The sequence below is a fragment of the Lipotes vexillifer genome, unplaced genomic scaffold (assembly GCF_000442215.2).
Source record: "Lipotes vexillifer unplaced genomic scaffold, Lipotes_vexillifer_v1.1 scaffold47, whole genome shotgun sequence".
Classification (NCBI taxonomy): domain Eukaryota; kingdom Metazoa; phylum Chordata; class Mammalia; order Artiodactyla; family Lipotidae; genus Lipotes; species Lipotes vexillifer.
Window position 1 is genome coordinate 1,533,557 of NW_006791298.1, and position 26,091 is coordinate 1,559,647.

The window sequence follows — 26,091 nt, forward strand, 5'->3', positions numbered from 1 at the left end:
TAAATTTTAATTTGGGTTGAAAGATATGTGCATTTATCAGTGTAAAGTGACTACATTATTTTGTATAGTTGCTTGTCTCCTGTGACTGTATTTCTAAAACTAATCACACTATGTTTTTGAAAGTTTTATTCCTCTTTAGGTATGAAGTAATGTAAGCAAAATATGTGTGTATCAATTTCCTAAAAAAGGATAATATGCTTTGAAAAAGTCTCTTCTAACAGAATAAATCCTTTTGTCATACATTTTCTTAAAGAAAACTAAAATTGTCCATATTTTAGACAAAATTTTTCCCCCTTTGCTTAATATTGTATGTGAAAGCCAGCAGTTTAGGATATTTTTTATTTTAATTTTTTTTAATAGAAAAGCATATAGCCCATACTAATGTTAAAGATTGGTTTCCATTCTATTTTAGGTAATTTTAAATTTAAGAATTTAATTCTTATAATGATATTATGCATGTGCCATAATAAAAATACTTACTTTTTTTTTCTTAATACCTATCATGAACTCTTTTTGCTCACAAACTGTTGACACCAAATGTATGAGTTTTTTCCTCCACCCAACAACCAATTCTCTGATTCTCTGGACACTGTGTACCCTAAAATTCATTTCAATTCTGACATAACTACCTGGAGTTAGTACAGTCCCCACAGGTGAAGGGCTCAGTCCCGTAAGACTGCCCCAACATCAGATGCCAGTCACAAATTCCAGGTTGCCAACTCTACTTCTGACCAGCTGGCTATAAATTGAGGGTTCCCATAACACCTTCCTAAGGTTTGATAATTTGCTAGGATAGCTCACAGAACTCAGGAAAGTGCTTCACTATTACTGGTTTATTACAAAGGGTGCAACTCTGGAATAGCCAAGTGGAAGAGATGCATAAGCCAGGCCAGGAAAGGGGGTGTGTGGGATGCAAGAGCTTCCATGCTCTCTTGGGTCACATCACCCTCCCAGCACTTTAATGTGTCCTCCAATCTGCAGGCTGTCTCAACCCTGTTGTTTGGAGGGGCCGGGGTGGTGGGGTGGGGGGTGGTTTATGGCGGCTCCATTATGCAGGCATGATTGATTACATCATTGGCCATTGGTGACTGAGCTCCATCTCTAGCCCCTTTCCCCTTCCCAGAGGTGGGGGTAGGGCTGAAACTTCTAACTCTAATCACACAGCTGCTTCTCTGGCAATCAACCCCCATCCTGAAACTGTCTGTAGTCCTACCTAGAGACACCTTATTAACATCAACTCAGGTACGGTTGAGAGGGGCTTGTTATGAATAAAAAAAATGCTCCTGTCACCCCTATCGTTTGGAAAACTTGAAGGGTTTTAGAAGCTGTGTGGCAGGAACCAGGGACAAGGACCAAATATTTATTTCATATTATCACACCTGTCACAATTAGGGTACAGGAAAGTGGAAAATGGAGAGGAGGAAGGTTTCAGTGTTGGTTTGGTTTTTAGCTTTCAATCTTACTTCAATTAATATCTACTTAAAGGAGAATATTAAAATACAGCAGAGCATGAAGATATTCCTTGCATTAATGTCTATGTTCCATATAAACAAGACATAATCTAAGTGCATTATATTTTGGGATAGCAGACAAATTACATCAATACCATGGACTATTAAGATGCTATTAAATAAGAAATGATGAAGATTATGATAATCTTGGGGAAAATTTTGATTTAAATTCAAGTGAAAAAATTGTTAAGGAAATACATATTGGTTGAGCCTCAGTTAAATGCCAGTCATACCTCATTTAATCCTTGTTACTATTATAAGATAATCAAAATATGAAAGTTTATGCTATGATTACAATTAACCAATGAACATATATGCATACGTGCCAAGAATAATAATGTGATATGATAAAGTGAAGACTTCACTTAAATTGGTGGAATCATGTGTGTGTCATTTAGCGATGGCATTTAGCTGCTTATAAACAGAATCCCCTGCCCCCATCTCCCCACACACACTTTTAGTGTGGCTTAACTCAACTAGGGCTTAGTTTTTTTCATGTAAAAAAGTCCTGAAGAAGTCCTGTCAGGGTCTTAGACATTTTCTTCTTTCTGCTCTGCTGTCGTCCATGTATTGCTTTAGTCCTCATGGTTTCTTCATGATTTTAAGATGGATGCTTCACCACCAATAATCACCTCTGCCTTCTAGGCAAGAAGAAGGGGAAGAGCATAGAGCAAAAGGCTCCTGTCAGCTGATTCTCCCTCCATTTAGTGAGTTTTCCTGGAAATCTCATCTGGGGACTTTTGCTTCCTTGTTGCTGATCAGAGCTATGGCACACAGTTATCATTAGCTGAAGGGAAGTCCAGAAAATTTATTTTTTTAAAGCTGGGCATAGTGCCACCTGGAATAAAGGGGGGTTATGTTGTTGGGTAAGGAAGATGGGGAGAGAAGACATTAGATAAGTAACTGGCAAATATCTGCCAAGTTGTTTTTCCTTGAATTCTATGATGCTTTTAATCATAAAAAATAGACTGGCTAAGGCAAGAAGGCTGTCTGCAGTGGGTGAGATATCAGTGATCCCTAATGATCTCAATTCCTTAACTGATTTTCAGATTGTCCAAATTTTTTCATTTTCTCCTTTTCACACAGCCTTAAACCATTATATCCTAGAAAGTTGTAGACTGGCAAGTAGCTAGAGTTTTATACTTTTTATAGGACTTATTTGAGAGTTCAGAGGAGAATGGAGCATTGAAACTTCATGCTGAAAGATAGATTTGGATACTGTGGAGAGATTGTATAGTGCATCTGAGCCTTCTCTGAGCCTCATGGGGAAAATATAGTAATATGACCTGCTGTGCTTACTTCACAGGGTTTTTGTGAAAATGAAATGGGAGAGGTAGTCCCTACATTTTTGTGCAGAGTAATACAACTGACAGTATCGCATAAGTCATTTCATTTGGTGGTCCAAAGGCACACACCTATTTTGTGGTACAGGTTAGACTGGAGCTTAGAAATCCTGACTCCTCTTCCAGATAATAGATGGTAGTGTCTCTACCCTATTAGATAACATTACTTTTATAACTACTCTGTAATTCAGCATTTTACAGTATCCCGCTAGGCGGTTCCATATTAACATAACTTGATGGGTGAAAGTATGGTGGTGGTAGGTGGGAGAATCACATTGTTTAAGAAATCTCTCTGTAAACTGAAAAGTGCTGTGTAACTACACAAAATATTTATGGAATACAAATGACAGGGAAATTATTTAGGGTTAGACAGAAAAATCTAGAAAGAACGATCATGTTTACTGACTGTTTAATCATTTCAGCAGTTTGTGTAAGTTTATACTAGACTGTTAGCTGGTCAACCACACCAAATTTTAAGAAATATATTTTATAATATTTAAATGCTGTTATAGAAACAAATGTGAAATCATACAAATTCAAACACAGATTTTTAGAAAATAACATCTAGAGTGTCATCAATAAAAGTGTTTATAATCAATGATTTTCTGGTGCTGGGTGGATATTTGTTAAGTTGAATGCTAAAGCAGTATATCTTTGTATGGATAGTTAACTATTGATGTAAATTCTTTTTTTTTTTTTTGCGGTACGCGGGCCTCTCCCTGCTGTGGCCTCTCCCGTTGCGGAGCACAAGGCTCCGGACGCGCAGGCTCAGCGGCCATGGCTCACGGGCCTAGCCGCTCTGCGGCATGTGGGATCTTTCCAGACCAGGGCACAAACCCGTGTCCCCTGCATCAGCAGGTGGACTCTCAACCACTGTGCCACCAGGGAAGCCCGATTTCAATTTCCCGGACCGGGGCACGAACCCGTGTCCCCTGCATCGGCAGGCGGACTCCCAACCACTGCGCCACCAGGGAAGCCCTGATGTAAATATTTTTAAAGCTTAGAAATTAAGAACAATTTAACTACATATAGATTGTGTAATGTAAAACTTTTCAAGAACCTTTAATAATAAGAAGTGTGTTGTAAGTTATATGTGTGTGTGTTTTTTCCTTTCTTTCTCCTCAGTGAATTGCCTGAGAGAGAAGAAGGTGAAGGAGAAGAAACTCCAAACTTCAGCCACTGGGGACCACCAAGAATGTATGTTGATGACGTTATTGGCTTTCTCAATAGGACAGTGCAATTAGTTGCTCTTTTCTTTAACTTCATAGTGTCATTCAGTCATTCTCTAATGATTGCCATAGTTCACACGTACGCTGGCCTAAATTTTAATTTCATTTTGTCTTATCTAGAGATTTTTAGCCAGGCAAGATGACCGAAACCAATATTAGGAACATCTTTGTCGTACTCTTTCAGAGAAAGCAACTTACAAATGTCCATCTGTGATGGACTAAGTATACTTTCTCACTGTATCACTAAGCAAAGCAGAGCTATGGCACACAGTTATCATTAGCTGAAGGGAAGTCCAGGAAATTTATTTTTTTATTTTTTTAAAGCTGGGCATAGTGCCCAGTGCCTGCCTTGAATGCAGTAAAGAAGCTCTTTTTTTCAAACAACAACAATAGTTAAGGCTTCAGTCACATAGCAACCTCCCCCTCTTGTGTTAGTCCAAGTTTATGCCTCGTTTGCACTAACAGAGTGTGTTGGGCCCATGCTCCCTTGGATACTCTCATGGTTTTAGGTAGTCACCAGGGCTGCACTTTATTAAGGTTATAAAAGTCTTCCTTTAGCTGCTGTCTCTATCTTCATGCATTATTAATTTCACCATGCCACCCAAATTGTTCTTTTCTTGCACTTTTGAGTTTTGTCTTAAAAACTCTTAGGAGCTCTTTTCTGAGTTACTTTTTGGAATTAATTATTGGCCATGTCTGTGCAGTTTGAACAAAATTCATAATATTTTGAGGGGCAAGTTTTATTCTATACTTTATGAAAATGATGTGGATGTAGGAAGAAGAGAAAACCTTTCCAGGCTTTGGAACTATTAAATCTGTCCTGCACGTAGAGAACCACAGGTTAAAACGGGTGACTGGGAAAAGCAGTATGGGCAGTGAGCCTGTCAGTGGCAAGTTTATTTTCTTCTGAACGTTTCTGCTTTTTGCCAAAATGATACATGTGACTTTCTTGATTTTTTTTTCCACCCATTAGTTATTTTCTTAATTCATTCTTTGCTAATGTTATGATATAGATGAAAGGGACTCATCACAGAAAATATATGGTGGTGGGAGATGAGAACATTAAGTCCTTGCTAAATCTCTCAATATTAAGAGCTGTATTTGTTGTTTTGGAAATCTTTTTCAGAATTTACACTTTCACATATGCCATGAATTATTGATAGAACCTTATAATTTTGGAGCTAGGTATAAGTTCTATAACATTTGTGAAAATATATTTATATAGAATATGAGTCACAAGGATATGGTACACATAAAACACAGTGACAGTACAACAGATTACCTTGTTCATGAGTGAATTTTGTTTTTTTGATTTTACAGTGTTGAGATTTTTAGAGAACCAGATGTATCTCTTGGTATTAGTATTGTTGGTGGACAAACTGTTATAAAACGCCTGAAGAATGGAGAGGAGCTTAAGGGTATATTTATCAAACAAGTTTTGGAAGACAGTCCAGCAGGAAAAACAAATGCTCTTAAAACTGGAGATAAAATACTTGAGGTAAATAGTGTTAAAATTTTGTTTTTGTTTGAAATGTACTGCAAGACAGTAAAATGATCATTTGACCGGAAGTCCTTCCTTTATGTGTTGGGGTATATGTGTGTACAATTGGTGTATTTTATTCAGATGCTTTAGTTTGCATGTTTGCACAATTTTATGAGATTCTAAAGCTGAGCTGATAGCATATAAAATGATAAAACAAAAAGCCTCAGCTGACTGAAAAAACACAATTTGACGGAATGAGGCAGATGGTGGACATCACGCTTCTCCCACAGTCTTTAACAAACTCTGAATTGTATATGTCAGTGGGATAGCCGTGCTGTCCTCCCAGAGTTGACCCTGAAAGTGGAAGACTGTATTGGGGGAGAGGTGAATCCATCCTTTATACATGGCAGGCTTTGCGGAGTGGAGTTTTAAGGGCACATCAAGGCACTAACAGGTCTGAATCTGATACATTTCTTTGCATTAGGTTTATTGGATGACATCATACTGAATATTTTAAATCCCAGAATCTGCTTGGTGATTCATGCTTTATGATGCTAAACATCAGCTGTGGTGTTTTAGCTCTGAAAGAATGAAAAGAGCTCTGGAGATCATGGGTTAAAGTCTAGATTGTCCTGTTTGTTTTTTCCTTGTTCTTGGACAAATTATGAAACCTATTTTATTTTCAGTTTCCAAATAAAATGGAAATGAGATTTCAAAATCCATAGAATCATTGTGAGGATTAAATCAAAGAATTGCATAAAACTACTCTGTGTATACAAACTTGAGGTTATATTTATGTTTGTGAAATTAAAAAAAAATTTTAAACATACTAGGGATATGGCAATGAAGCAAATTACCAAAACTCCCTTCTCTTATGGCGTTTATATGACAGCAGGGTAGATAGACAATGCACAAAATAAGTAATATATAGAATGTCAGATTGTTATAAGTAACTATGGAGAAAAATAACAGGGAGGAGGATAAAGAATGATGTGTGGTGATGGCAGTAGTTGCAATGAATAGATTTGTTATGGAAGATGATATTGGGACAAATATAAGAAATGAGAGACTGAGCAATATGGACACATGGGGGAAGAGGGCTCCAGACAGAGTGAACTGAAGTGTGAAAGCTCTGAGGTGGGAGCTTGCCTGGATGTGTTGAAGGAACAGAAAGAAATCCAGCACTGCTAATATAGGTAGAGTGAACAAGAGAGAGGGTGAAAGAGAAAAGGTCTGAGAGGTAATGGGAAGCCACATCATGTAGAGATTAGAAGGTTGTCTACTCTGAGCGGATGAGAGTCCATTAGAGAATTCTGAACGCGTACACATTTTTGAAAAGGATTATTCTGGCTTCTGGGGCAGGTGTGGTTTCTTTTACTTAGCATTTGCATGGTACATTGTTTTTTTTCTCTCCTTCATTTTCACCCTTATTTGTGATTTTTGTTTTAGTTGTATTTTAAGCAAATAATAACTGGATACTGCCTTTTAAAAATCTAAATTGATAATCTTCATCTAATAAATAAGAATCATTTATTTTTTACGTTGATTACTGACACATTTGAACTTAGAACAAAATACAAAAGACATATTTAAAATTATATATTTTTCTTTATATTTTGAAATAGTTGTAGGTTCATAGGAAGTTGCAAACAAATGTACAAGGAAGTCCCGCTTACCCTTCCCTCAGCCTCACCCTCAGTGTTAACATCTTATACAACTATAGTTCAATAGCAAAATCCTGATATTGGCACAATTCATAGACCTTATTAAGATTTCACGAGTTATACATGTACCACTTGTGTGTGTGTGTTTATAGATCTATACAGTTTTATCACATGTGTAGCCTTGCATAACCCACACAGCAATCAAGAAACTCAATTGAATCATCACCACAAGACTCCCTTGTCTGACCCCTTTATAGCCATTCCTCTCCCATTCCCTCCACCCCCATCCCTAGCCTCTGGCCACCACTGTTCGGTTTCTCCATGTTTATACTTATGTTATTTTACAAATTGTTACATAAATGGAATTATGCATTTTGTATCTTTTTTTTCTTTTTTTTTTGCGGTACGCGGGCCTCTCACTGTTGTGGCTTCTCCCGTTGCGGAGCACAGGCTCTGGATGCGCAGGCTCAGCGGCCGTGGCTCACGGGCCGAGCCACTCTGCAGCATGTGAGATCCTCCCGGACCGGGGCATGAACCCGTGTCCCCTGCATCAGCAGGCGGACTCTCAACCACTGTGCCACCAGGGAAGCCCTGTATCTTTTATGACATTGGTTTTCTTCACTCAGCATAATTTCATTGAAGTTCATTCAGTTTCTTGTGTCTATCAATAGTTCATCCCTTTTAAAAAATTTATTTATTTTTAACATCTTTATTGGAGTATAATTGCTTTAAAATGGTGTGTTAGTTTCTGCTGTATGACAGAGTGAATCAGCTATATATATACATATATCCCCATATCTCCTCCCTCTTGCGTATCCCTCCCACCATCCCTATCTCACCCCTCTAGGTGGTCACAAGCACTGAGCTGATCTCCCTGTGCTATGCGGCTGCTTCCCACTAGCTACCTATTTTACATTTGGTAGTGTATATATGTCCATGCCACTCTCTCACTTCGTCCCAGCTTACCCTTCCCCCTCGTTGGGTCCTGAAGTCCATTCTGTATGTCTGCGTCTTTATTCCTGTCCTGCCCCTAGGTTCTTCAGAACCATTGTTTTTTTTTTTTTTTTTTAGATTCCATATATATGTATTAGCATACGGTATTTGTTTTTCTCTTTCTGACTTACTTCACTCTGTATGACAGTCTCTAGGTCCATCAACCTCACTACAAATAACTCAATTTCGATTCTTTTTATGGCTGAGTAATATTCCGTTGTATATATGTGCCACATCTTGTTTATCCATTCGTCTGTTGATGGGCACTTAGGTTGCTTCCATGTCCTGGCTATTGTAAATAGTGCTGCAATGAACATAGTGGTACATGACTCTTTTTGACGTATGGTTTGCTCAGGGTATATTCCCAGTAGTGGGATTGCTGGTTCATATGGTAGTTATACTTTGTATTTTTAAATTAATTTTATTTATTTTTGGCTGTGTTGGCTGTTTGTTGCTGCATGTGGGCTTTCTCTAGTTGCAGTGAGAGGGGGCTACTCTTCATTGCAGTGCTCAGGTGTCTCATTGCAGTGGTTTCTCTTGTTGCAGAGCACAGACTCTGTGGCACGCAGGCTTCATTAGTTGTGGCACACGGGCTCAGTAGTTGTGGGTCACGGGCTCTACATTGCAGGCTCATTAGTTGTGGCACATGGGCTTAGTTGCTCCGCGGCATGTGGGATCTTCCCAGACCAGGTCTCGAACCCGTGTCTCCTGAATTGCAGGTGGATTCTTAACCACTGTGCCACCAGGGAAAGCCCTATTTTTAGTTTTTTAAAGAACCTCCATACTGTTCTCCATAGTGGCTATATCAATTTACATCCCCACCAACAGTGCAAGAGGTCTCTGTTTTCTCCACACCCTCTCCAGCGTTTATTGTTTGTAGATTTTTTGATGATGGCCATTCTGACCAGTGTGAGGTGATACCTCATTGTAGTTTTGATTTGCATATCTCTAATGATTAGTAATGTTGAGCATCCTTTCATGTGTTTGTTGGCAATCTATATCTTCTTTGGAGAAATGTCTATTTAAGTCTTCTGCCCACTTTTGGATGGGGTTGTTTGTTTATTTGATATTGAGCTGCATGAGCTGCTTGTATATTTTGGAGATTAATCCTTTGTCAGTGGCTCCGTTCGCAAATATTTTCTCTTATTCTGAGGGTTGTCTTTCGTCTTGTTTATGGTTTCCTTTGCTGTGCAAAAGCTTTTAAGTTTCATTAGGTCCTATTTGTTTACTTTTATTTTTACTTCCACTCTTCTAGGAGGTGGGTCAGAAAGGATCTTGCTGTGATTTATGTCATAGAGTGTTTTGCCTGTTTTCCTCTAAGCGTTTGATAGTTTCTGGCCTTACATTTAGGTCTTTAATCCATTTTGGGTTTATTTTCGTGTATGGTGTTAAGGAGTTCTAATTTCATTCTTTTACATGTAGCTGTCGAATTTTCCCAGCACCACTTATTGAAGAGGCTGTCTTTTCTCCATTGTATATTCTTGACTCCTTTATCAAAGATAAGGTGACCATATGTGCGTGGGTTTTTCTCTGGGCTTTCTATCCTGTTCCATTGATCTATATTTCTGTTTTTGTGCCAGTACAATGCTGTCTTGATTACTGTAGCTTTGTAGTATAGTCTGAAGTCAGGAAGCCTGATTCCTCCAGCTCCATTTTCCTTTCTCAAGATTGCTTTGGCTATTCGGGGTCTTTTGTGTTTCCATACAAATTGTGAAATTTTTTGTTCTAGTTCTGTGAAAAATGACATTGCTAGATTGATAGGGATTGCATTGAATGTGTAAATTGCTTTGGGTAGTAGAGTCATTTTCACAATGTTGATTCTTCCAATCCAAGAACATGGTATACCTCTCCATCTGTTTGTATCATCTTTAATTTCTTTCATCAGTGTCTTATAGTTTTCTGCATACAGGTCTTTTGTCTCCTTATGTAGATTTATTCCTAGGTATTTTATTCTTTTTGTTGCACTGGTTAATGGGAGTGTTTCCTTAGTTTCTTTTTCAGATTTTTCATCATTGGTGTATAGGAATATGAGAGATTTTTGTGCATTAATTTTGTATCCTGCCACTTTACCAAATTCATTGATTAGCTCTAGTATTCTGGTAGCATCTTTAGGATCCTCTATGTAGAGTATCATGTCATCTGCAAACAGTGACAGTTTTACTTCTTCTTTTCCAATTTGGATTACTACTATTTCTTTTCTTCTGTGATTGCTGTGCTTAAAACTTCCAAATCTATTTTGCATAACAGTGGTGAGAGTGGGCAACCTTGTCTTGTTCCTGATCTTACTGGAAATGGTTTCAGTTTTTCACCATTGAGAATGATGTTGGCTGTAGGTTTCTCATATATGGCCTTTATTATGTTGAGGTAAGTTCTCTCTGCCTACTTTCTAGAGGATTTTTATCATACATGGGTGTTGAATTTTGTCAAAAGCTTTTTCTGCATCTATTGAGATGATCATATGGTTTTATCCTTCACTTTGTTAATATGGTGTATCACATTGATTGATTTGCATATATTGAAGAATCCTTGCATTCCTGGGATAAACCCCACTTGATCATGGTGTATTATCCTTTTAATGTGCTGTTGGATTCCGTTTACTAGTATTTTGTTGAGGATTCTTGCATCTTTGTTCATCAGTGATACTGGCTTATAGTTTTCTTGTTTTGTGACATGTTTGTCTGATTTTGGTATCAGGGTGATGGTGGCCTCGTAGGTTGAGCTTGGGAGTTTTCCTTCCTCTGTTATATTTTGGAAGAGTTTGAGAAGGATAGGTGTTAAGTCTTCTCTAAATGTTTGATAGAATTCACCTGTGAAGCCATCTGGTCCTGGCCTTTTGTTTGTTGGAAGATTTTTAATCCCATTTTCAATTTCAGTGCTTGTGATTGGTCTGCTTATATTTTCTATTTCTTCCTGGTTCAGTCTCAGAAGGTTGTGCTTTCCTAAGAATTTGTGCATTTCTTCCTGTTGTCCAATAAGCATATAGTTGCTTATAGTAATCGCTCATGATCCTTTGTATTTCTGCAGCGTCAGTTGTTACTTCTCCTTTTTCATTTCTGATTCTATTGATTTGAGTCTTCTCCCTTTTTTTCTTGATGAGTCTGGCTAATGGTTTATCAATTTTGTTTATCTTCTCAAAGAACCAGCTTTTAGTTGTATTGATCTTTGCTATCATTCCCTTCATTTCTTTTTCATTTATTTCTGATCTGATCTTTATGATTTCTTCTGCTAACTTTGGGTTTTTTTGTCCTTGTTTCTCAGATTGCTTTAGGTGTAAGGTTAGGTTGTTTATTTGAGATGTTTCTTGTTTCTCGATGTAGGATTGTATTGCTGTAAACTTACCTGTTAGAACTGCTTTTGCTGCTTCCCTTAGGTTTTGGGTCTTTGTGTTTTCATTGTCATTTGTTTCTAGGTATTTTTTGATTTCCTCTTTGATTTCTTCAATGATCCCTTGGTTATTTAGTAGTGTATTGTTTAGCCTCCATGTGTTTGTATTTTATACAGATTTTTTCCTGTAATTGATATCCACTCTCACAGCGTTGTGGTCCATAAAGATACTTGATACGATTTCAGTTTCCTTAAATTTACCAAGGCTTGATTTGTGACCCAAGATATGATCTATCCTGAAGAATGTTCCATGAGCACTTGAGAAGAAAGTGTATTCTGTTGTTTTTAGATGGAATGTCCTGTAAATATCAATTAAGTCCATCTTGTTTAATGTATCATTTAAATCTTGTGTTTCCTTATTTATTTTCACTTTGGATGATCTGTCTGTTGGTGAAAGTGGGGTGTTAAAGTCCCCTACTATGACTGTGTTACTGTTTATTTCCCCTTTTATGGCTGTTAGCATTTGCCTTATGTATTGAGGTGCTCCTATGTTGGGTGCGCAAATATTTGCAATTGTTATACCTTCTTCTTGGATTGATCCCTTGATCATTATGTAGTGTCCTTCTTTGTCTGTTGTAATAGTCTTTATTTTAAAGTCTATTTTGTCTAATATTTGAATTGCTGCTCCAGCTTTCTTTTGATTTCCATTTGCATGGAATATCTTTTTCCATCCTCTCACTTTCAGTCTGTATGTGTCCCCAGGTCTGAAGTGGGTCTCTTGTAGACAGCATATATATGGGTCTTGTTTTAGTATCCATTCAGCCAGTCTGTGTCTTTTGGTTGGAGCATTTAATCCATTTACATTTAAGGCAATTATCAATATGTATGTTCCTATTACCATTTTCTTAATTGTTTTGGGTTTGTTATTGTAGATCTTTTCCTTCTTTTGTGTTTCCTGCCTAGAGAAGTTCCTTTAGCATTTGTTGTAAAGCTCATTTGGTGGTGCTGAATTCTCATAGTTTTTGCTTGTCCGTTAAAGTTTTAATTTCTCTGGCAAGTCTGAATGAGATCCTTTCTGGCTAGAGTGATGCTGGTCGTAGGTTTTTCCCTTTTATGACTTTAAATATGTCCTGCCACTCCCTTCTGGCTTGGAGAGTTTCTGCTGAAAGATCAGCTGTTAACATTATGGGGATTCCCTTGTGCGTTATTTGTTGCTTTTCCCTTGCGGCTTTTAATATTTTTTCTTTGTGTTTAATTTTTGATAGTTTGATTAATATGTGTCTTGGCATGTTTCTCCTTGGATTTATTGTGCATGGGCCTCTCTGTGCTTCCTGGACTTGACTATATCCTTTCCCATATTAGAGTAGTTTTCAGCTATAATCTTTTCAAATATTTTCTCAGTCCTTTTTTTTTTTCTCTTCTTCTTCTGGGAGCCCTGTAATTCGAATGTTGGTGAGTTTAATGTTGTCCCAGGTGTCTCTGAGACTGTCCTCAATTCTTTTCATTCTTTTTTCTTTATTCTGCTCTGCAGTATTTATTTTCACTATTTTATCTTCCAGGTCACTTTTCCATTCTTCTGCCTCAGTTATTCTGCTGTTGATTCCTTCCAGAGAATTTTTAATTTCATTTTTTGTGTTGTTCATCATTGTTCGTTTGCTCTTTAGTTCTTCGAGGCCTTTGTAAACGTTTCTTGTATTTTCTCCATTATGTTTCCAAGGTTTTGGATCATCTTTACTATGATTACTCTAAATTCTTTTTCAGGTAGACTGCCTCTTTCCTCTTCATTTGTTTGGTCCAGTGGGTTTTTACCTTGCTCCTTCATGTGCTGTGTATTTCTCTGTCTTCTCATTTTTCTTAACTTACTGTGTTTGGGGTTTCCTTTTCACAGGCTGCAGGTTTGTAGTTCCCGTTGTTTTTGGTGTTCTCGCAGTGGGTAAGGTTGGTTCAGTGGGTTGTGTAGGTTTCCTGGTAGAGGGTACTGGTGCCTGTGTTCTGGTGGATAACGTTGGATCTTGTCTTTCTGGTGGTCAGGACCACATCCGGTGGTGTGTTTTGGGGTGTCTGTGACCTTAGTATGATTTTAGCTACCTCTCTGCTAATGGGTGGGGTTGTGTGTCTGTCTTGCTAGTTGTTTGACATAGGGTGTCCAGCACTGTAGCTTGCTGGTCGTTGAGTGGAGCTGGGTCTTAGCGCTGAGATGGAGATCTCTGGGAGCATGTTCACTGTTTGATATTATGTGGGGCCTGGAGGTCTCTGGTGGACCAGTGTCCTCAACTCGGCTCTCGGCTCTCCCACCTCAGAGGCTCAGGCTTGACACCTGGCCAGAGCACCAAGACCCTGTCAGCCACATGGCTCAGAAGAAAAGGGAGAAAAAAAAAAGAAAGAAAGAAAAGAAAAAGAAGATATAGTTATTAAAATAAAAATTATTAACAATTTAAAAAATTAAAAGTAATTAAAAAAGAAAGAGCAACCAAACCAAGAAACAAATCCACCAATGACAACAGGCGCTAAACACTATACTAACAAAAAAAACCCGAAAAACGGACAGACAGAACCCTAGGCAAATGGGAAAAGCAAAGCTATGCAGACTAAATCACACAAAGAAGCATACACATACACAATCACAAAAAGAGAAAAAGGAAAAAGAAAAAAATATATATATAAAAAAAGGAAGAGAGCAACCCAATCAATAAAAGAAATCTACTATTGGTAATTAGCTGTAAATACTAAACCAAGATAAACCTAAAACCAGAAACAAATTCGATGCAGAAAGCAAACCCTAAGTGTACAGTTGCTCCTAACGTCTACTGCCTCAATTTTGGGATGATTCGTTGTCTATTCAGGTATTCCAGAGATGAAGGGTACATCGCGTTTATTGTGGACATTTAATCTGCTGCTCCTGAAGCTTCTGGGAGAAATTTCCCTCACTCTTCTTTGTTTGCACAGTTCCTGGGGTTCAGCTTTGGATCTGACCCCGCCTCTGTGTGTAGGTCCCCTGAGCACATCTGTTCCCCGCCCAGACAGGACGGGGTTAAAGGAGCAGCTGATTGGGGGTCTCTGGCTCACTCAGTCAGGAGGATGGAGGGGTACAGAATGCGGGGCGAGCTTGCCGTGACAGAGGCCAAGGTGATGTTGCAACAGCCTGCGGCACTCCGTATGTTCTCCCGTGGAAATTGTCCCTGGATCTCAGGACCCTGGCAGTGGTGGGCGACACAGGCTCCCAGGAGGGGAGGTGTGGATAGTGATCTGTGCTTGCACACAGGATTCTTGCTGGCTGCAGCAGCAGCCGCCTTAGTGTCTCATGCCCATCTCTGGGGTCCACGCTGATAGCCACAGCTCGTGCCCGTCTCTGGAGCTCGTTTAGGTGATGCTGTGAATCCCGTCTCCTCGCGCACCCCGAAAAAATGGTCTCTTGCCTCTTAGGCAGTTCCAGACTTTTTCCCGGACTCGCTCCCGTCTAGCTGTGGCGCACTAGCCCCCTTCAGGCTGTGTTCACTCAGCCAACCCCAGTCCTCTCCCTGGGATCTGACCTCCGAAACCCGAGCCTCAGCTCCCCGCTCCCACCCTCTCTGGCGGGTGAGCAGACAAGACTCTCGGGCTGGTGAGAGCCGGTCGGCACCGATCCTCTGTGCGGGAATCTCTCTGCTTTGCCCTCCGCACCCCTGTTGCTGCGCTGTCCTCCTTGGCTCTGAAGCTTCCCCTCTGCCCAGCCCCCGTCTCCACCGGTGCAGGAGCTTCCCAGTGTGTGGAAACTTTTCCTCCTTCACAGCTCCCTCCCACTGGTGCAGGTCCCGTCCCTAATCTTTTGTCTCTGTTTATTCTTTTCTCTTTTTGCCCTACCCAGGTACGTGGGGAGTTTCTTGCCTTTTGGGAGGTCTGAGGTTTTCTGCCAGTGTTCCGTAGGTGTTCTGTAAGGGTTGTTCCACATGTAGATGTATTTCTGATGTATTTGTGGGGAGGAAGGTGATCTCCGCATCTTACTCCTCTGCCAACTTGAAGATGCCTCCTCGTTCATCCCTTTTTATGGATGAGTAGTATCCCATGGTATGGAGGTACCACTGTTTAACCATTCACCCACTGAAAGTCACTTTGGTGGTTTCCAGTTCGTGGCTATTATGAATAAAGCTCCTATAAACATTTGTATACAAGTTCCTGAGTGAAGATAAGTCTTTTGTGTCTCTGGGATAGATGCCCAAGAGTGTAATTGCTGGGTTGTATGTTAAGTTCCTTTTTAGTTTTAAGAAACTGTCAAACTATTTTCCAGAATGGCTGTACTGTTTTGTATTTCCACCAGCAATGTATGAGTGATTCAGTTTCTCTGCATCCTCATCAACATTTGGTGTTGTCATTGTTTTTCATTTTAGCCATTCTTGATAGGTATGTAGTGATATCATTGTTGTTTTAATTTGTGGTTCCCTAATGGCTAATGAGAAAGAACTTTTCATGTACTTGATTGCCATCCAGTACCCTCTTTGGTGAAATGTTTGTTTGTGTTTTTGCCTGTTTTCTAATTGGATTATTTACTTTTTTAATCTTTTTGAATTTTGTTTCTTTTTCTCATCTTTCTCTGCACTCAGTTGAATATAAAGTATTCTCTCATTTAATCATCATCACTCATACACATACTAATAAGAGCCCACTGTTTTATCTCATATTTAATAATTTATATTTCTTCAAATTCACAACAGCCCTGAAATGTTACACTCTAATATATATTTTGTGAAGCATAATGAGTCATTTACTTTTTTCTATGAAAAGCATTACTTTTTTGTTTTGTTAGTGAAGTTTAATAATCATTTCTCTTTGTCTTGAAACAATTGCATGAAAGGTTTAGGTTCATATAAAGAAGAGTTTTTTAAACTAGGAAGTTAGAATTTAATGTAATTTTTAGAAATGGGTCTTCATCTGGGTGAATGAACATACTCTTAAGTTATAATTTTAAAGCTGAGAAAAACTAAGATTATTTTTGTGTTGTAATATGACAGAATACTGTTTTTTTCCTACCTTCCCGACTTCGGTGATTCCCATTTAACAATGTGGAAATCTCTGTTAGGGAAACAAAAACTGATAATTACTAGAGGAGGAAGGCGTCTCATATAGCCTCTACTTCTCTTACTGTTGAATATTTCGGGGATCCGGTTATTTGAAAGAAGCTTCATCAAACTGTTTTGACAGCTTTTATGTGTTACTTTAATTTTTGTCTGTATGTTTTTCGTTTACTATTATTCGTATCCTTCCTCAACTCATGTGGGAAAAGAGCTTTTACAGAGCATTAAAATCTTCATTGATACCTGTTAGAATAAAAAGCCAAAGTTCTTGCCATGGCCTTTTGGATTTTGCAGGTGGCTTCAGCTGCCTCCCTGACCTCACCTCTTTCCTCTCTCTCCTCTTTCTCTGTACTTTAGACTTAACCTGGGTTTAAACCCCTCTAACACACTGGGCTCGTATCTCCTACCTTAGGACCCTCGCTTCTGTCTCTCGGCTTCTGGCATGCTCACTTTCTTCCTCACTCTGCTCGGATTCAGTGACTTATCATCCTATCGCTCCCTTGCTTATACTTCCAACTCCTTTGATCCTCTTTCCTTTCCCTGAACTTGCCTGGGAGAACCAACCACATCCTAGTTAAGTGCAACTTTTTGCTCTTTTCAGATCTCTAGCACGACTGGAGAAAATAACCACCCATGCTGTCTGGTCTCATTTTAAATTCATGACCACCCCCTCAAGTGGGTCTTTAATTCTTCCCTGTAGTATTTCCCGAGTTGTTCCATTCTTCTACTTTCAGAGGTAACTACTGCAAACCTCCTATGCCTCCTGCCGCAGTCTTAATCTCTGTTTACGGTTCTTGTTTCTTATTTCATTGAGAAAATAGAAGCAGTCAAAAGAGAGTTTCCCCTTGCTCCCACTGCATACCAAAGCTTTTTTCTGACTGTATTTGTCACAGCAAATGAACTATTTATGTTTCTTCTATCCAGAGCCAGTCTAACTTGTACAGTGGAAGTCATTCTCTTTTCACTGTCCAAGGATTTGCTTCCACGGTCATCACTCCTCTCTACCCTTCAGTTTTCCTTTCCACTGCATCATTATTACTGTAATCTATCCCATCTTAAAAACAAAAACCAAACTTGATCCCACATCCCTCTTCACTTACATTCCTATTTCTTTGATTCCCTTATGGCCAAACAATATTCACAAATTGTCGCTATCAACTGGCTGTAAACCACCTCGACTTTTACCAAGGCTTCCTTACGTTATCAGTTTCAAAAATTGGTTCTTGTAAATATGTCTGATAAATACAGAATGCTCTTTGAGATTATGGGCATGTTCACAAGTTGTGTTCTCCCAGATTTATATAATAAGGAGATGTTTACACTTCCCCCAGTTTTTTAAATTAATTTTTATTGGAGTATAGTTGCTTTACAATGTTGGTTAGTTTCTTGCTGTACAGCAAAGTGAATCAGTTATATGTATACATATACCCACTCTTTTTTAGATTTCCTTCCCATTTAGATCACCACAGAGCATTGAGTAGAGTTCCCTGTGCTATACAGTAGGTTCTCATTAGTTATCTATTTTATACATAGTAGTGTATGTATGTCAGTCCCAATATCCCAATTCATCCAGCCCCCTCCCTTCCCCCCTTGGTAACTGTAAATTTGTTCTCTACATCTGTGACTCGATTTCTGCTTTGCAAATAAGTTCATCTCTACCATTTTTCTAGATTCCACATACTCAAATTTGTTGAAAACAGAACTCTTTTAGAAAGAACCTATGGGTGTTTTTATACTTCTTTTTTGATGTAATTTGAGAAGTGTTCAGCTTCTCAACTGTGATAATGGGCAATTTGCTTAAAATGTCATTCTTCTCAGTTTACTTGAGAGAAGGTGAGTCCAGAGAGATCCCCACCCCCTGCTCTCACTCAGAATTGTGTACTGTGATAGTGACAGAGGTGAAATTACAAGCTCAGACGCTTTTTAAGGTTCTGTTACTGACTGAGCTGCCTATTTTGGATAATTATATTTAATCAGGGCCATTGTTATTAAGATATTTACCTTATTTACTTTTCTTGAAGGCGAAACATTAATATCCTTAAACATAATCTCCTAAAACAGCAAAGCTTTTTTGGGTCAATCTTATTTTTTTCTGGCTTTGGTATAATTCATTCGACTCTGGCTGTTCTCATAACTAGATAATACGCATGAACTTTGAATTAACCTATCTACAAGATCTGCTGCCCTTCTAATTGAAATAAATTGCTTCTGTGTTTTTAGGTGTCTGGAGTAGATTTGCAGAATGCCTCTCACAGAGAAGCGGTTGAGGCCATTAAGAATGCAGGAAACCCTGTGGTGTTTGTTGTTCAGAGCTTGTCATCCACTCCAAGAGTAAGCTACTTAAAAAATATTCTCTATATCTGTGGACCAAGCTTTTGCCTCCAAGTATTTTTCAATATATTTTTACTGTTATTCTACTATTACTTAAAGGAAGCATTAACTTCATTAAAATTTAGTCATTAACCTCAATTTTCCCTTTTTTCCTCTGATTTTGATTTCCTGGTCAACTTTGAGTTATTCCAGTGTGCAGTGGAGTCTAACAGACCCATTTTTGATTCCTTGATTCCCTATTTACCAGTTTTGCTAATTTGGAGGCAAGTTACCTAACCTTTCTGAACCAGTTACTTTGTTTATAAAATACTTTGAATACAGAGTAGGTCAGGGTTAAAAACATTCTAGAGGGACCACCAAATAGTCGGTATTTTTACAGGCATGTAAAAATTCAGACGTGTTGCATTGTTGTATGTTCTGTTAAAGATTCTGAATTCGCAAAGAGCAGTATTTAATCATAGAATTTTTTTTCTATAATAAATTACTTATTTGGTATGGAATTAGAACTCTGATACACAGATGTTAGTGGCAGGATGTGTATTTTATATTGCAATATGCAGCCCCGTAAGCCCTGTACCTGGAAGCAATGTTTATTTTTCTTTATTTTATAATGGAAAACAGCCGTTCAAAACATAGACACTTATGAACAGTAGAAAAACTCTGCATGTTTTTTAAAACTTTGCTTTTCAATTCGCTAATGCAGTGCCTTTCAACCTTTTTTTATGTCAGGGAATACAGAAAATAATATTCGTATGGCAAACTGTGTAAACAGATGTCTGGCTGTCCCAAGGGTGAAGGCATCAACATGCTATTTCAGCACGCTTGTAGCCTGCCTGCACACAGTGGGTTGCAGCCTCACCCGACCTGGGCAGCTCTGCTGTGGTGCACTGCACTGCAGCACAGCCCCCTTCCAGTCTTAGTGCTCTGTTTACACCATCAAGACTAATTGAGAGAGGTAAACTGAATAAGGTCTTCACATTTTTATACAATTTGAAATTCTAGATTTATTGGAATCTACCTTTTAACTCTTACAATATTGAGAAAGTCATTGAGGCCATCACTTTTATTTCTGGAAACTGAATTCTGTAGGAAAATTGGCCAGATTATTCCCTGCCAAATGACACTTCCAAAGAAATAGTTTTGAGCGAGAATGAGCCAATCAGATTATACATTTATGTGGTCACTTGCAAATGCCCCTCTGAAAAATATTCAAAGCATTTTAATAGGTTATAAAGTCAGCCAAAACGGCCAAGATTTTAATCCAGCCTTTGTTGGTGAGCTGAGGTCGAAATTTTCATTTGGATGACATAAACAGTACATTTTCTTTCAACTGTTCAAAAAAAGGGAAAATGTCTTCAGCATCGCCCCATGTTCAAGTTACTTAACCCTCAGGCAGCATCACAGACTGTTACATTGTGCATTGGGTGCATCAAACATTGAACTATCTGTGATTCTAGCCAAGGGATGGCGATGATATTAATGTCCATGATTGTTCCTTTTTTTTTTTTTTAAGAACAAAGTGATTCCAGTTGAATAAGGAAATGAAAGGAATCAAGTTTCAAATCTTTGCCAAATGGTGCTCTCTTCGGCTTACTTATTCTTGCAAGTTATATTGGTCATCACAGGAATAGAAAATATAGCCAAATTCTTAATTATTTTTGATCAGTTTACATTAAACTTTGAGACTTTCTTCAAAACCCGCAAATAAGTCATTTCCATCAAGGTCCTGTGTCTAAACATGCCTTGGTTACATGGAAATTCTCATCAACACCATGAACTGAGCAGTGGTGTTTATATTTGTACCTTTTTTTTGAGTTGTGTTTTATTTTTTTATATTTGTGCTTTTAGCAGGTGGTTTAGGAGGATCAACAACACATTACCTTTTTAAGCTTTTCCTCCTGAATTTCTCAACTATTTTTTTAGCCTGCTAGAAAGAAATGTGTGTATACGCTTAGATTTACTTGGTAAATGCTTATTTGAGAGCAAAACTCATGATTTATACTGTACACCTCTATAGAAAGTTTTTATGCCAAGGTAACTTTTTCCAGTTAAAATTGCATTTCACAGTAGCATTAGGGTTTTTTTTTAATATATTAAAAAAAACAAACCCTTTTGAAATTGGCATCAGGCCTTCAGTTCATTAAATTTATTATCATGTGTTGTTTTATCTTTTCCTGTATTCCATTTGTATTTCCCTAATATCATTGTTTCATAATGGCACCTAAATTTTTTGGACACGTGTACATTTTGTGTATTAGTCGTATAGAAATATATTTTTTACTTTCATAAGAAACATGTGCTGTCCTACTTTTCTTAAAGATATAGTCTTTTTGGTGGGCCTTTTGTCTTCCAAATTTTGCTAATGGTATGCATACAGAAAGATATTTCTCTGCTCTTTGAAAAGCAAACATTGCAAACTCTGTGAATGGCAGCTAATATTTTGTCCCATCACGAAGCTTCTGCCATTCAGTTTCAGCTGTTTTTTTCAGAGGAGAAAGTAGGTCCAGTGTAGGCAGGTATTACAACTTTCTAGAGAGACAAAGTATTTGTTTTAAAATTCTATTTTTATTTATCTATGGCTGCGTTGGGTCTTCGTTGCTGCGTGTGGGCTTGCTCTAGTTGCTGTGAGCGGGGGCTACTCTTTGTTGCGGTGCGTGGGCTTCTCATTGCAGTGGCTTCTCTTGTTGCAGAGCACAGGCTCTAGGCGCGTGGGCTTCAGTAGTTGTGGCATGCAGGCTCAGTAGTTGTGGCTCGTGGCCTCTATAGCGCAGGCTCAGTAGTTGTGGTGCACGGGCTTAGTTGCTCCACAGCACGTGGGATCTTCCCGGACCAGGGCTCGAACCCGTGTACCCTGCATTGGCAGGCAGATTCTTAACCACTGCGCCACAAGGGAAGCTCCTGTCTTAAAATTCTTTAGGACAAGAAACATATACCTGTAGACCCACTAGTTTTTGAACTCTGACTTAGGTTGTTGTATATATTAAACAGAGAACTTCCCTGGTGGTCCAGTGGCGAAGAATCCACACTCCCAGTGCAGGGGGCCCAGGTTCGATCCCTGGTTGGGAAACTAGATCCGTCTTGCTGCAACTAAAGGAGTCCACGTGCCACAACTGATCCCGCATGCTGCATAGAAGATCCCGTGTGCCGCAACTAAGACCTGGCGCAGCCAAATAAATATTAAAAATAAATAAATAGAGAAATAAATATTAAGTACAGTGTCTATTTACGTAGGAAGCACCAAAAACATGTTGCTTTATCACTACTGTTGTTTTTTACTTAAGTGAAACATTCCTGAGACTTTATTTATTCCAAAATTAATTTCCTTAGACTCTAAGTTAAAAGTAAAGAAGAATTAATCTTAAATTGCCTTTTTTATTTTTTTTAAAGATTTTTTTTTTGATGTGGACCATATTTAAAGTCTTTATTGAATTTGTTACAATATTGCTTCTGTTTTTTGTTTTGATTTTTTGGCCATGAAGCATGTTGGGTCTTAGCTCCCTGACCAGGGATTGAACCCGCACCCCCTATATTGGAAGGTGAAGTCTTAACCACTGCACTGCCAGGGAAGTCCCTTAAATTGCCTTTAGAGAGAAGTGTTTTTTTGGTTTTGTTTTCTAAATTATCCCTAGGCAGGAAGTTCCTTTAATTTTCTGAGAAAGGATATTTATTTTTCCTTTTAATTTGCATGTCTGTCGTCAGATTTCATGCCAACATTATTTGTGTTAGCTATTTAAGGATCCTTTTTAAAAAAATCACTAACAGTTTTGTGTTTTCCTAAGATGTTTTATAGATAGTTTTACAAAAAGAAATGAGTCAAAAAGTAATCTATTATGTTGGCACCATTAAGAATTAAAATTATTTCTATGAAATTGAGCTGTTTAACTCATTTATAAACATTTATTCAACACTACTATGTATTAGGCTTTTTCTGAGCAACAGGGTTATAGTGATAAATAACACTAAATTCCAGCTCTCATTGACCTTTTATCCAGGAGTGTAAATAGCTTTGTAATTTATTTATATGCTAGCAGTGATGGTGAAATATTTATTGAAGGTGCACAGTGTGCTAGATGTCATACTTGAACTGGGATACAATGATGAATAAGGTAGATCTATGAAATAAACATTACATTCAGCGTTCTAGGAATTAACTTTGCTTACCCTTAAAAGTGTATTTCGCAAAATGAGATGTTTGGATGACAGTAAGTATTGTGACCTTCTTAGTCTTCATCTTCACTTTCTGGAACTACACAAGCCTGTGAACTTATTGCCCCTTGATGCTACACACACACACACACACACACACACACACACATACACACACACACACGCACATTTTGGGTTTTATAGCTTGTTAGATTTCCCAAGGTGTATTGTTTGCCTTGAATTGTACTTCTCGTATCTTTACTTTTAGGGAAAGTTAGAGAGTTAAGTAGGATTTTAATGGTTTTTAAAAAAAATTAAAGCCACGTAATGATTGTGACATTTAAATGTTTTCCTTTTCCCCCTTCCTTGTTTTTGTGGTGGTAGGTCATCCCTAGTGCACATAACAAGGCCAAAAAAATCACTAATAACGAGGACCAAGACACCCGAGAAAAAAAAGAAAAGGTAACCTAAACTCGCAAGCTTTTAAAAAATGTTTTTAGTTTCTTTTTGCATATCTGAGCTGCAATTAATAAGTGTTTTCTTGATGAGTATCAGGATAGAAGTACTGTAGTTATAATATTTCCCTTCTGTGAACATGACTGATTCTGGCCTGGATGAAGGCCTAGTGGAGTATAGGTGTAAAAATGTCATGACGCGCCAATCAGCCGTCATCATCTTTCTCTGTCTTTCCTGTTCAGCTGGGCTGGTGGTCTGTCTATTCCCAGAAAGTTTCACAGACTTTGATCTTGCTGCTCCCTCAGCCTGGAAGTCCATTTTCCACATTGCTCTTCCTTTTCATTCTGGAAGGAGCAGGTCAAAGGTCATCTCTCCTGAGAAAACGTTTCTTACTGTCAATCACAGTTAATCCTCCACTCCTGTTTCCCCACCTCTATTCTAGTAGAATTAGTTGATATAAAGTTTATCTTAGGATATGGTGTCAGATAGGATGGATTTTCATTTTTCCCCATAAAGATAAATAATTATCCCACCCTTTTAAATGGGCCCTCCTTTGCATCACAACCTCTGTCATATCTCAGGTTATCAGAGGAAGATTGTTTCTGAGCTTTCTCTTCGTTCCATTTGTTTATCCCAGCACAAATGCTGCCCTGCCTAAATTATTAAAGTCTAATAATAAATCTTGTTTTCTAGTAGAGCAATCTCCTTTACATATTTCTTTTTCTTTAGAAGTGTATTACCTATTTGTGTCCTTTTTCTTTTCCATTTAATTTTATAATTAGCTTGTCAAATTCTACCAAAAAATCTCTTTGACAATTTTGATTGGAGTTGTGTCAGATCTATAAATTGTAAAGAATTTACATCTTTATGATATTGAGCCTTCTTAACCATTAACCTGGTATGTCTTTCTATTTATTAAATTCCTCTTTTATTTCTTACAATTAATTGTTATCATTTTCCTCAGAAAGGCTTTGTAAATCTTTGGTTTATTCCTAGAAATCCTTATATTTTGTGTTGCTTTTAAATATTTTTAAATTGCACTTTCTGTTGCTAGTATGTAGATATGAAATTGAATTTTATATATTTTTTGACATCTTGTAACATTATTCTCTTATTCTTTTATAAAATAATCTGGTTCAGGACACTGGGAAAACTAAAATGCTGAAATAAAAAAGTTAAAATCTCTCGTAAACCCACCACCTAAAGATAAACTTATTAAATATTTTATGTAGACGCTTTTAGTGTCTCGCTGTATGCTTTTAGTGTCTTGATGTACGTACTTCACATATACATATATATATATATAATTTTTAATAAGAATATGAATCCCAAATTCTAGTACTATGTAGATTTTCATTTCTGAATTTTCTATATGGATAATAATAACCACTTTGGATAAAGGCAGTTTTCTTCTTCCCTTTCCAGTATTTTATCCCTTGTTTTATTATGTCTGCTAAGACCTCTGTGGTGTTTAATGGAAGTAATAAGAGCTAACATTCTTATTGTTTTACCTCCTGGTAGTTAGGAAATTGCTTTCAATATTTAACCATTAAATATGATATGTGCTGTAAGTTTTTGTAGATTATCCTTTGGTTACAGAAGTATTCCCTTTCATTCTTATTTTGCTAAGAATTTTTATCATGAATGGGATTGACATTGAATTTTATCAAATGTATTATCTACATTCACTGAAATAATTTGTATGTGATTTTTTTTTTCTCCTTGAATTCCTTAATGTGGTGAATTATATTAATAGATTCTGTAATGTTAAACCAATCTTAAATTAATTTGGTCATGATCTTTTTTGCCTGTTTGCTAGTATTATTTCTTTTAGAATTTTTACATCTGTGAGTTTGAACAAGTTTGGCCTGGAATTTTCCGTTTATATACTATCCTGTCTGGTTTTGGTTATAGAAGCCTACTAAAATGAATAGTAGGAGTATTTCTTCTTTTCAGTTCGCTGAGAGTTTGTGTAAAATAGTAATTATCCATGCCTTAAATGTTTGGTCAGATTAGCTTATGAAGCCATCAAGGGCCTGTGTTACTGAGCTATTCAGATTTTCTGTTCCTTTTAGAGTCAGTTTTGATTACTGACTCTTTTCTAGGAATATTGATATCACCTAATTTTTGCATTTGTTGGTATAAAGTTGTTTATTCTCTTAACGTGTATTATCTGTGTTCTCTTCAAAGTAGTTCTTTTGCATTATGAATATAGTTTATTAATCTTGAAAGTAATTTTTCATTTAAGTCCTCATTTTGAAGAATTAAATTTTGAGCTGTTAGTCTTCTCTGGTTATATCTTTATTCTGCTTAATTAATTTTGTTCTCATTTTTATATTGTCTTATTTGGGTTTATTTCCTCCCCCCCCCCACCTAATAATCTTTAGATAGTTGTAGAATTTATTAATTTTTAACCATTCTTGTTTTCTAAAATAGTCATTTCAGACCATACATTTCCTTCTAAGGTCCTTTTTTTTTTTTTTGGCGATACGCGGGCCTCTCACTGTTGTGGCCTCTCCCGTTGCAGAGCACAGGCTCCGGACGCGCAGGCTCAGCGGCCACG

General features: G+C 37.7%; 1 protein-coding gene across 1 annotated transcript in view; it reads left to right on the forward strand.

Annotated features, from left to right (window-relative positions):
• PATJ (PATJ crumbs cell polarity complex component) overlaps positions 1-26,091 on the forward strand; it is a 357,124-nt gene that overhangs the window by 137,230 nt on the left and 193,803 nt on the right. Inside the window, exons 23-26 of the mRNA XM_007464279.1 lie at positions 3,980-4,051; positions 5,404-5,581; positions 18,816-18,926; positions 23,457-23,534. Of these exons, the coding sequence (XP_007464341.1) occupies positions 3,980-4,051; positions 5,404-5,581; positions 18,816-18,926; positions 23,457-23,534 (439 nt within the window). The remainder of the gene's footprint in view (positions 1-3,979; positions 4,052-5,403; positions 5,582-18,815; positions 18,927-23,456; positions 23,535-26,091) is intronic.